At 42.5% G+C, this 13,062-nt stretch overlaps 1 protein-coding gene across 5 annotated transcripts in view; it reads right to left on the reverse strand.

The window, feature by feature from the left end:
- Positions 1-13,062, reverse strand: part of CEP112 (centrosomal protein 112) — a 471,778-nt gene that overhangs the window by 53,416 nt on the left and 405,300 nt on the right. For 4 of the 5 annotated variants that reach the window (XM_047758132.1, XM_047758130.1, XM_047758133.1 and 1 more), the window contains exons 25-27: positions 6,570-6,671; positions 3,450-3,514; positions 2,000-2,455 (exon numbers count right to left, since the gene is read on the reverse strand). In XM_047758132.1, the coding sequence (XP_047614088.1) occupies positions 2,452-2,455; positions 3,450-3,514; positions 6,570-6,671 (171 nt within the window). In that variant the 3' untranslated portion in view covers positions 2,000-2,451. Of the gene's footprint in view, positions 1-1,999; positions 2,456-3,449; positions 3,515-6,569; positions 6,672-13,062 lie in introns of those variants that run through there. The other variant, XR_007131880.1, reaches the window with a different exon arrangement.

The following is a 13,062-nucleotide window of genomic DNA, read 5'->3' on the forward strand; positions in this document are numbered from 1 at the left end:
CCTGGCATCTGCTGATGACCGACACCCAACAGTCCCGTGAACCCTTCTCCTGCCCGACACCCTAATGCATAAACATCCACACCAAGGCCCCTGAGGTCCCTGGCTTTCCTTCTGCCCAGCTTGTTCCATAGGCTCCATCAGCTACTACCTGTTGCCAATTACGTGGTGACATGTAAAAAAGCACAGGTGCTTGACTTGGGGGGCGGTAGTAGCTGATAATAACTGCTTGAAATGTAACTAAATCAGGTACGTGTGATGAACAATTGATCTTCCACCAGATAAAAGAAAGGCTGACATCTTGGATGATTTTAAAATAAGGCACGCTGTTTATAATTTATTTCCCGAGCACTTGCTTTCTCTCCCAGTAGCCATTTATATACGGAGCACTCAATTCAGGAAGGAATTTTAAACATGCCATGTGCAATTTTTTTCTTTCTCTCCCTTTACCAGAGAATGTTCACAAAAACATTAGTGTCCATCACCTAATTCCCATCACATACAATCAAACTGACCCCAAGTTTCAGTCCGTTTACCCCCAGACGCCCATGACCTGCTTCCAAAGAGACAGGATCTGGGGTTTGTGTCAGAGGTTCACTGGTGTCTGTAATTTCATAACCCTTGAAATGAGGAAAGGAAAGAATAGCTGGCAACTCTCCAAAACACCTACTGATATTTATGCACGGAAAACAAATATTCTTGAGTGGGAATTCCATTTTCAGCCCACAATGCAATTCCCGAAGCATGTTCACTTCAAGCAGCTAATGACTCCTAATGAAATCTGTTGAGCTTCAGCCTGTTTTCCATGGTCTGTACAGAAGTACTTAAAATTAATCAGTGGTCACAATCTTTGCCTTCCAAGTACTAAATCACAGTCTGAGTATTAACTGTCTTTCTTTGTTAAGTAGTTTCAACAGCATCTGATACAATTTTTTTTCTTGAATATTTTTTAAGCCAGCGCTGTAATTCATTGTACATACAAGAAAAACCCGATCTTTCAAAGGGTAGAGACTTCGATTCCTGGAGGAGGTGTCAGATGACCCTCACCAGGCAGAGCAGTGACCAGGCAGAGGTGATTCAGCGCACGAATGTGAGGCCTTACTGATGGCTGCCGGCCACAAGGCAGCGCTTACACAGATTCCGGCCCTGGCTTTGGAAGTGGCTGTAAAATTTGTTACTTCCTTATCATCTCCATGTCTCAGTTACCGTACAAAAAAGGGCAATTAATCCCTGGGCAGCTGACAACAAAGAAGGGTGTGGGAAAGAGAAAAGAATTTGAAAGACGGTAAATAAATGCTCTGCCCTGTCCATTCCCGGGAAACCAGATGATTACAGCCCTGCCCATGGGCCAGAGTTTTGGAGGGTCTCAAAGGGCCCGTGGCACGCACCACAGCACAGACAGCAGAACACAAAGCAAGCATCCACTGCAATTCACAACGTCCTCGGCAAATGGGCGCTGACTGACCAGCACAGAACTGCTCCCTGGCATCCGGGAGGGGACCTGCACGTCCCTCCGTGGGAGTCAAGGCCACAAGTCTCCACCAGGAAAATGGAACCAAACAAAGCTCCTTTTGCCATCACTTGCTAGTGTGCCGAGCTTCCTCCCAGCACCTCTGTACCCGGTAGGCTTTTTCAGAGTGTCGATTGATTTTGCAACTAAACAACAACCATAACATCAGAGGTCGAGAAAATGACAGTAAAACCGCAGCTGCTACATAAAATTCTCACACAGCTCTGCCTCCGGACCCCCAAGATGAGACTGGAGACCATCGTAACAAGTACTTGGACTGACGGGAGATGGCTCAGTGGTTTTTATCCTAAGTAGATGTGCTGCTTATGGGTTTGATCTTTGACATGACAGAAGGTATTTTTTTTTTCCCATAGCACAATTTGAGGCTGTCAGTATTTTCTAGGGAAAAAAAGTACCATATAATTTTGTTTGAGCAAATGAGATGCAATAAAAAGTAGAAGTATTTTTTAAAAAAAGTAGAAATAAAACTGCTAAGTACAAAATAATATTTTAATAATACGTGAACATGAACATGAAAACAATGTAAACATGTTAAAAGTTCTGATATGATACTACAAACGGGATTCCGATCAGACGCAACTGGTGAAATTCTACGCCAAAGCATTAACGAGGCACGGCGAGAAATCCTTTCTTTTCCCGATAGAGCCAATTCTCAGTACACACTCAAATGCACGCGGAAATGGAAAATCCGAACTAAAGGAATGTTCAAAAAATAACTTAGGCAGACACAAATGAAGCCATCCCATTAGTGCAGAGTGATGCATGTTTTTATGATCTTAATTACATTTAAGTATTTTAAAATGTCATGGATCTCACAGATTACTTGACAGAAACCTTCAAACCTGTTGGAAGAAATCCACACTGCGGCCCAGACAGTTAACTCCACTACACTCTCCTGGTGCGCAGGTAAAGCCTTCATGCAGTTACCTGAAAATCAAAAACCCCAAAGTTAACAATTTTCTCTAGGTTTAATGGGCGTGTCAATAAAATATGTTTGAATTCAGGAGGAGCTGGAGAGAGGTTAAAAAGATATTTGATATCAAAATTTTATCATTTGTACTTATAAGAGATCAAATCCCATCTACACCAAGCAACAGAATTATTTGAAAAGTGACTCACAAAGTTTTTACTTTTTTTTTTTTAATCGAAGGACAGTTGATCTACAATATTGTGTTAGTTTCAGGTGTACTGACAAGTGAATTGGTATGTTTACAAACTGTTTCTTTTTCAATTTTTTCCATTATAGGTTATTAGAAGATGTTGACTATGGCCCTGGGCTATACAGTAAATCCTGTGGTTTATCTGTTTTATATACGCAGCCGGTATTCAAAGTTCCTAACTTTCAATTCAAGGCCCAATAAACGGCTCAGCCTTTCACTGCACTAAGCGCAGGGCTGTTGACTGAATCAGAGCGGGGAACGTGATCTCTGTCAGCGACGTCTGACAGCGCTGCACTCAAAAGGTCTGCATCCCCGAGAAGCGCTCTGGGGGCACCAACGTCGGGCAGGTGTTGTGACATCACTGAGCCTGTTGTCTGTTTGGGGCGGGAAGCAGATGGGTGACAGTGCCAGGCCTCGGGGGATGTGGGGCTTTGAAGATGTGGGCCCACCCGAAGGACTGCATCATCTCACTGTCTTAGGAAGACAGTGTCTCCTTAACCCGCAACCAGGCTTCAGGACAAAGTCTGTCGTGAGTCTGCAGGTGAGGCCTGGACTTGTCAGATACCGGCTGACTCACCTGTTTGGACAGTACCCACACAGCCCCGTGATTACAAGGGGCGGGGGACCTCTCCAGGACAGGCTCTTTACTAAAAATGTCTTTTTTTCCCAAAGTATTTTAAGAAAGGTCTTAACAGCCAACCAGGAAGCTCACGGAGCAGACAACACAAACTCATGAGATAGCCCTCTGAGGGCGGCTGTACCTTCTGCCCTGGTACGATGTCAGCTCCTCTTGAAGGATGGATGCTCTTTTCTGCAGGAAGCTAACCTAGAAGAGACACCTCATGTGAGAAAGGATGAGGGTGGCTTAAGCGGCAGCGTTGTGCAAGTGGAGTAGGGTAGGAGCTTATTTAAATTCAGACAACCCTCTGGATACAACACAGAGGATCTGTTGCATGTTAATGCGGTGCTTTTTTATATTTGATCGCATTGCATCCCTCCTGAGAAGTCTTCAGAGACTACAGAACCGAGTTCAAGCCCGGCACAGCAGAGCCATTCTGATCTGGCCCCAGCCTATCTTTGCGGCTTCATCTCTCTTCAGGCCCCTCCCACCATCACCACCTTAAACCCCAAGTCTTTCCCACTCTTTGGCCCTTTGACACGGGCCAGGTTCTCTCTTCGGGATGACTGGCCAACTACCTCCTATTCGTCCTCCACTACGTGGTTCAAGGTCACCTCTCCTACTGAATTCCTTGACCCCTCTCCATGCTCATCTCCTCTCGTCCTGGGCCCCCTGCTCTGTGCTCTCCTATTTGGCTACTGGCGCTGCTTGTGCTTCTTTGTTTTCCCGCCTCTCCTTCAAACCCGAGAGCTCTCCGGAGCAGGATGACCTCTACTCATCTCTATCCCCAGCTTCCATCCCGGGCTGGGCACGTGGCTCGTGTGCCCTCGCTGTTTATGGGTGAATGAGTGGCTGAGTGGAAAGGAAACCACTGCCTACTAGAAACCTTGATCCATCCTGGGGAGTCCCTGAGGTTGGAGAGACAGTATTTTGTAGTGGAAAGGGCCTGAGCTTGGTGTGGAGTTAGGCCAACTTGGGTTCAATTCCTGGCCTGGCATCTACAGCTCTAGGAAAGTTCCCAGTGCTCTCGTTGCCTCGTCTGTGAAATGGAGTTAAGGACAGCCACTTTCCAAGATTGGGAGGATGACACGAAATGACCACTAGAAACTGCCTAGTACAGAGCGCCTGGCAGGTACCAGGCCGCCGCCCCCCCTCTGGAGCGGCTTGGGATGGAGGACACTGAGTTGCCAAGTATATTCCCTTAACCCAGACCTTCGCCACATGGTTGGATTATTTTCAAGCATAAATTCCTATACTCTTAAAGATGCCTACATCAGGTATAAATTCAAAAGCACCTTATACAACCAAATAAATATGGTCTGGGGATAACTTAGGGCTTCATGTAATCAAGAGTCAGTGGTGTTTGATCACTTCGGAATTGTTTACTCTCGCTTCTTTGGTCTGAACGGAAACCATGGCAACGGTTGGTTCTGAAACATAGTTATGCAAGAGAGTACAGCTGGCAGAATAAAAAACGTGCTTGTGAGAGAGGGGAGCACAGTTTCTCGAAATGGGTACATGTCAAAGCGGTCCCCTTGGTTTTGCTTATTTGTAATACCATCCTGCTCTTCATTTTATCCAGTTGCTCAAAGGACCCACAGGACAATTGATAATTTTGACAGATGGATGGACGACACTGATTCCACTTCCCTGACCCCCCTGTGCCCTGCCATCCGAATTCCAACAATTTTCAAAAACACAGGCACCTGTGCTTTCAAACTAAATTTGCTCACTCTATGGCCTGTGACTCCTCCATGCAGCTGCCGATGCTGAGGCCCCAACGCAGCTGGCAGCACTCTTTCTGGGTCAATATCCAGTTTTGGGAGGCTGGAGTGGCTTTTATTACAGTGAAATGATATGAATGATAACAGAAGCCCTGCAGGTGGATATCAGATTTCTTTTCTTTTTTTTCCTTAAAAAAACTCCTCTGAAGGTGCTACACAGCTGACCCTGAGGAAGCCCCCCTACAAAGTTAATGGGTAAACCACACCTAGGGAGAGCTGTTCACGGAGAGAGAGATGGCTTAACCCTTTCTAAGTCAGCACTCTCCTGCGGGACTCATTCTCACATGCAGGATTGAGCGCAGCACCTTTCCTCTTAGCCTTTGGAAGCAACAGCTCACGGTAGTGTAAGGATTGATATAATTACCTTTTCATTTTCAGCTAAGAGATTCTGACTGAGGGGAACATAAGAGGTACAGCTAACATTTGCTCCACACAGTCTTACGCATTATAAATAGCGAATGTGAATATCATCAAGTGATGTCATTTGTCTTGTAAATCAATTTACTGAGCCCTGCTCTGTGACAGGCATTGCTCCTGGCACGGAGAGCAAAGAGATCTTTCCTTTGTGAAGATTTGCCAGAAATAAAGGAGTGTGCTTTAGGAGTTCCTGCTGTAGCGCATTGGTTCAAGGATCTGGCATCATCTCTGCCCTGCGACACAGGTTGCAGCTACAGCTCGTATTGAATCCCTGGTCTGGGACCTTCCACATGCCGTGGGTACGGAGAAAAAAAAAGGATGCTTTAAATTTCTAAGTGTATTAGACATGGGACTATATGAACTCTTTCTCATGTTGAGTTCAAACACTCATTAGTTTTTTTAAAAAGAAATTAGCAATATATAAAACTAAAGCTATGTCAAATATACATGGCAATACATAAAACTTGTTTTAGAGAAAAACGTAGGAAGTTTTTTAATTAGTATCTAAAGTGAAGTCAGTTTTCTCCCTCATAAAACCACTATACCAAGAATGACCCATTTCAGCAGAAATACTTAACCTAATTGTTTGAATACCTTGTCATTGTCTTGCCTTGGTCTTAAAATCTATCTTGTTATCCTAACAATCATATAAAATACAGTGGAATAAAAATGCTTCTGACTTAGCCATGTTTTTCATTTCTGGGCGCTTTCACACAGGAAGGAATCAGCGATGTGCGAGGGATGGCATTTGGGGACCTGCTACCAAGAAGAAAAGGGTGAGCCTGTACTGGAATGTGGACTGTAAATAAACGTAACCAGAATGGAACTTTTCCATTTCAAGGATGCTTTTAAGAAAATCTTATCAAGACAAAGCGTTCTTAAACTGGTAAGAAAAAATTCTAAAAGACTCCCCAAACCAAAAGACAATTCATCCTGGCACTAGGTTATCCTAGGACATTGCATTGATTTCTGGCATTAATTTAGAATCAAACTTATTAATTGGTATATGCACATCACGTAATAAACCCTTGGAAAATTCCCTGAGTCTAGTCATGAATTACCTGTGACTTTAGGGAGGAGATAGTGTCTTCGAGTTCTTGTCTTAGAGATGCTGGCATCAACCCTTTCAATTTTGTTTCATACTCTTGTCGTATGTAAGTTATCTAAAGTGGAAAAAAAAAAGGCTCATTTTTTTTTTAACCACAGAAATGATCTTTTTGAATTCAAGAAATCCCAGAATAATATCCATTCATCACAAAGGTAAGTTTGTTACACATGGTCAGACACTAGACAACCAAAGTGAAATAAGGGGAAACACAGTTACGAACTTAAAAAGGTATTCAGTCTGTTCTTGGGAGTCTTGGAGAGACATTCCCTGTGGCAACACTTTGTTTCTTTAAAATCCTTTTCACACAATTTCCAGCACTGGATAAGTAAAATACCCGTTCTTCTTCTCCACTCATGATGTATGCATGATGCTAATCCTATAGCCTCTTCTTGATCAGGACGTGATTATGATCACACTAAACAGTGATTTGAGGACAATTCATGCTATGTTGTTGGTTTGATTAAGACCCTCCCTGAAACTGTCTAGACACCTGGGTGATTCTGAAGATATGAATGAAGGAAAATCTGCACAGCTGTGTCTCCAAGTCTCCCCTAAACAGGTGGACCAGAGTATCCTTGTCATCATGAGTGGACTTGATTCATGAATTTCCCACGGCCTCCAGAATACAGTCAGGTTTTGCTCAACTAACTGATGGTCACTGGGCTGGTAAAGGAAAGGCTGGTGGCTCATCCCATTCATCTCTCTAAAAGCTGAAGCTAGAAACAGGTGAAGGTGGAAGGCAAGCCTTTGGAAGAATATGCTTGAGCAGGATGAAGAGGTGTGTTTGAGTGTAAGGATGAGTGTGAGTGTGTCTGTCTTGGTGTCTTTCTCCAGCTCTGTTTCTTTATTTCTCTTTGTCCTGAGATGCTATGGAATGAGAAAATTTGTTGCATGTGCTCTGTGTGACTTAACTAAATAGCAAAGCTGAATTTCAATGTAACCCACAAATGATGCATTGAACATACCTGGAAATAAGGTAAATATGAAAATATGTGCAGCTGAGTTCAGTTAGACAAGTCTATGGATTTACTGAGGATAATTTAAAACTACTAGCCTTTAATTCTCAAATTTTCTTATACTAAACTAAGCAAGAAATGTCCTCTAATAGTTAATTTTATTACCTTTTAAAATCCCATGGCAAATGTTCTAGAATATAGTTTTTCAATTTTTGACAAAGTATTTTTTTTTGGGGGGGGGGTCTCTTTTTAGGGCCACACCCACGGCATATGGAGGTTCCCAGGCTAGGGGTCCAATCGGAGCTCTAGCTGCCGGCTTAGGCCACAGTCATAGCAATGCGGGATCCGAGCCGCGTCTACAACCTACACCACAGCTCGCGGCAACGCCGGATCCTTAAGCCACTGAGCAGGGCCAGGGATCGCCGCGTCCTCATGGATACTAGTCAGGTTCGTTAATCACTGAGCCACAACAGGAACTCCTGACAAAGTATTGTTTTGAGGTATGTTATACTCTTGTAATTTATACCTAATAAATCACGGATCCTTAACCCACTGAGGGAGGCCAAGGATTGAACCTGTGTCCTCATAGATCCTAGTCAGTGGGGGAAAAATGATCTCTCCCACTGATGCAACATTTGATTTTTCCCACTTTATAAACTTCTTGGACTTAGGTCCAACAGTAACATCTATCAGCTTACTCAAGTGAAAGGCAAACAAAGTAAAACACATGATTTACAAATCAGACCTTAGGAGCAACCTTTACCAAGGACTCAGAGGCCACTATATATTGACCTTTTTTTTTCTATCACTCAACAGTGGCTCTGAATTTTGAGCTACTACTTTCAAAAAAGGCTCATGTTTGCTCTATTTCTTCCATCTGTGTTTGTTTAGAATGTCTGCCCACTGCCTGCACATGTGCAAGACAACTTGGCTGGGTATAAAAATGGTCCTGTCCTACTTTCTTTCTCTCAGAACTTTGGAATGTTTCCTCAATGTCTTCTGACACTGCTATGGTGAAATCTGAAGCTAGGCTAATTTTTTTTTCCATGTTGAATGTGACTTTCTTTCTCTGCTTGGATGCCTATATGCTCTTATATTTGCCTTGATTCAGTAATTTCACTGGGACAGGTTTTGGTATTCATGATTCCATATTAATTTTCCTGAGACATTGTGTGTGCCCTTTTTATCTTTATATTCAAATCTTTGAAGAAAAGTTTCTTTTGTCAGAAAAATTGTTTTCTATTATAGCTACATATATTCATATTATGTACTAATTTTTTTCTATTTGTCCTCTTCTCTGGGAACAGAGATTTTGCATGCGTTGGCTCTTCTTTGACAATTTTCCATAATTATAATTTTCTCTATTATTTTACTTTCTTATCAACTTATATATATTTTATATTTTCATTTCATTTTGTGTGATAGCCATATTTCCTTATATATTTTTAGTTATGATTTTCCTATTTTTGTTTCTTCTAATATGGTCTTGAACTCTGTAATCTTTGATTTTTGGCTACCATTTTCCCAAGCTCTGAGAGATCACTTTTCATCTTTGCTGAATTATATCATCTTTAAACACATCTCTTTTCTTCTTCTTCTCTCTCTCTTCCCGCAACCTTTTCCTTGACATAGATATATCAATGTGTTTTGTAAATGTTCTGACTTCATGAAGAACTGTTTCAAAGAACTATAATTTTTCTGAACCTTCTCCCTCTTTCTTGAGTAATTTCCCATTTGACCTATGTTTTAACTTGCTTTTTGCTTACAGTCCTTCTTTCTCTTTCTCTCAATCTAGCAAGGATCTTGTGCTAGTTCCTTTTTCTTAAAAAAGTTAAAATTTCATTTTTGAATGGAATCAACTATTTGCTGAATGTTGAAGTAGGGGGAGTGAGCTGGGGCAGGTCCCAACTATGATTTGTTCTCTTCAATACCCTTTCAAACAAAATCTATTATTTTGTTTGTTCTTGGGGCCCATCTCCTCTTAGTTTTCAAGTGCTTTGCTAGTCATGGCCAAATGTTTAAGTCCTTTAGTTAATGCTCATAGTTCTTCTTGCTCTTTTTTTGGCCATGCACGTGCCATGTGGCAATTCCTGGGCCAGGGATCAAACTGGTGCCACAAGAGTGACAATGTCAGATCCTTACCCCACTGAGCCACCAGGGAACTCTGCTCATAGCTTCTCTTGTCTCACCCCACTTTGTTTTTATTTTATTTTATTTTCCCACTGTATAGCAAGGGTATCAAGATATCCTTACATGTATACATTACAATTACATTTTTTTCCCCACTCTTTGTTCTGTTGCAACATGAGTATCTAGACAAAGTTCTCAATGCTACTCAGCAGGATCTCCTTGTAAATCTATTCTAAATTGTGTCTGATAAGCCCAAGCTCCCGATCCCTCCCACTCCCTCCCCCTCCCATCAGGAAGCCACAAGTCTCTTCTCCAAGTCCATGATTTTCTTTTCTGAGATGTTCATTTGTGCTGGCTATTAGATTCCAGTTATAAGTGATATCATATGGTATTTGTCTTTGTCTTTCTGGCTTATTTCACTCAGTATGAGATTCTCTAGTTCCATTCATGTTGCTGCAAATGGCATTATGTCATTCTTTTTGATGGCTGAGTAGTATTCCATTGTGTATATATACCACATCTTCTGAATCCAATCATCTGTTGATGGACATTTGGGTTGTTTCCATATCCTGGCTATTGTGAATAGTGCTGCAATGAACATGCGTCACCCCACTTTGATTTTCACTTCTGATGCTATCCCTCTATTGGAAGCTAGGTCATAGACAGCAGAAAATTGTGTGTGAGCAAGGCTGTTCTTTGATCACCACTACCCCTTCCATCACTTTTAAAATTCAGTATGCTCTAGTTTCTCAACTTTTATTGAGGAGCCTGGCATTTCTACTTTCTATCTACTCCTTTTTTTCTTTGCTTTTGTGATTTCGGTGAATCTGAGTGAACTTAAAAAGTGCCCTTGGAAAATGTGAAATTACCTCACCTATGAGTGAGACTGTCTATCAGGAAAATATTACTAACCTGAATCCTTAAACCCAAATCCTGAATTTAATAATCATTATACCAAGCGGAATCCCATTACTTTAATAAAGTCATGGAAAACTTTAACCAATATGTTTTACTCTATTTATGAGGTTAATGACGTTATTACCAGCAAGCGTTTATTGAGTACTTTCTTTGTGCTGGTTACAATTCTAAGCATTTTAAGAAGTGTTTAATCCTCTGACAACCCAGTGAGGTAAGTACAGAGGGGTAAGCTATGATTTGAACTCAGGCAGTCTGACTGTCAAGTATATATTCTTAGCCACTGTGTTCTGCAGTTTCTCACATAATCTTTCCACATGCTGACATGTTCCCTTCACCTCCAAAGGAAACGGATCTCGCAGACACAACCAGTTAGAGTAGCTTCATCCACTGCACATTGGTGCTCTTCCTAACCTAACAGGGGCTGGAGGACATCCTTCCAGAGAGCCAGCTAGTCCTGGCTCTGGTTTTTTTTTTTTTTTTTTGGTCTTTTCTAGGGCCGCACCTGAGGCATATGGGGGTTCCCAGGCTAGGGGTCGAATCAGAGCTACAGCTGCCAGCCTACGCCAGAGCCACAGCAACTTGGGATCTGAGCCGTGTCTGCAACAGCTCACGGCAACGCCGGATCCTTAACCCACTGAGCAAGGGGCAGGGATCGAACCCGCAGCCTCATGGTTCCTAGTCGGATTCATTAACCACTAAACCACGACGGGAACTCCAGTTTTCTCTTTTTATATTTACCCATCATGGTTGAGTGTTTGAAGCACTCCATAACATGACTGGATAGAGCCTTCTGGTATAAAAGGACAGACTATAACGTGCCTTTTAACTTAATATAGTAAAGCGTGGGGATTGAAAGCCCAGATGCGGGGATGGAAATGTCTGGAGCTGAGTCTGGGCTGTGCCCTGGGAAGGCTAACTCCTCTGTGCCTCAGTTTCCTTATCAGGAGAATGGGAATTACAACTGCTTTCTCAAGGCTATTGTGAGGACTAAATGATTTAATGGACAAGTTTTAAAAGTGGCACTTAGTAAACGTTCAAAAAATGTTAGTTATTACAGCATCATATAATGGAGAGTATCTGCAGGTAAATTTCATTATACTATTATGTTTAGATGTCATGATTTGTATATGTATATATTTCACTTAGTCAATTTTTTTTTTTTTTTGCTTTTTAGGGCTGCACCTGTGGCATATGGAGGTTCCCAGGCTAGGGGTCAAATTGGAGCTTCAGCCTCCGGCCAGCCTATGCCGCAGCCACAGCTCATGGCAACGCCGGATCCTTAACCCACTGAAGGAGGCCAAGGATTGAACCTGTGTCCTCATAGGTCCTAGTCAGGTTCATTAACTGCTGAGCCATGAAGGGAACTCCCTCATTTAGCCAATTTCTATCAGTAGCCTTTTTGCTAATTATTTGCAATACTATAAATCCTTATGGCAAATTATTTGCATGTATTCATGATTAACCTGAGGATTCCATATAAACCTCTTTTTGTATTTTTACTATTCAATGACTGAAAAAGTATATAATGACAGAAAGCATCTGTAAATTCAGAATCAACTTTAAATGGATTTTCATTTTATAATTACAACAATCATTTTCCAAATGTATGTAACATTTGGAAAACAGTGCTGTTTTTGAGCAATATTATGCAGCCAGGCTACCAACAATGGTTGGTGTATCTGTGGATTTTCTCAGACTCTTGCCACAGGTGGGAATCGCTGCTCCCTGCTAAATGATTTAAGGAGAGCTCAGCTAGAAACACTCTCTCCACCCAGCCTGGATTCCTACCAACTAGAAATACATGAGAGGGCTAAGGGACATTACCAGATGCTTCTACTCAATGTGGCTTAGTTTATTCAGAACCTGTCCTAACGCCCGGCTTAGCTGAATGCCATAAAGCCAGCTGAGCTGGCTCCGTGGCTGGATGGCAGAGGCTGGAGATGGAGGGAAATAACCAGAGCTAACTTCGGGGCGCAGCCTACACTCTGAGGGAAGGTGATCTGGGTGGGCACCACAGTAGGGGTAAGTAGAGGGCATTCCAAAGACACCAGGCTTTGGGTGGTGGAAGCTAGGTAACAGGTGAGCAGGGTGCAGCCCAGGGAGCGAGGCGCTGGGGGGACTCAACGCAATGCAAACAGGAAGGTGGAGGATGTTTCTGAGCCATGATGATGGGCCTTTGTGTGAGAGAAAGGTTCTGCATGGGCTTTTTAAGGGAACGAGTGGGTAGAATGTATAGGTTTGGTACTGAATTCCAATGCGGTTTGAAGAATAAGAATGAAAGAAATAGTAGTGAAAGATGATGCCAATAATTGCTCTTGTGCAGCTGAGAAAAAAAGCACTGCCTTCGAAGAAATTTCATTTTTACTGGGGTTGAGGTTTTATATGTTGCCACAGCAACTGCCACGAGCCATCTATCCTAAGCAAAGCGTGCTCTGCGGCACA

Source organism: Phacochoerus africanus, chromosome 14 (genome assembly GCF_016906955.1).
Source record: "Phacochoerus africanus isolate WHEZ1 chromosome 14, ROS_Pafr_v1, whole genome shotgun sequence".
Lineage (NCBI taxonomy): Eukaryota > Metazoa > Chordata > Mammalia > Artiodactyla > Suidae > Phacochoerus > Phacochoerus africanus.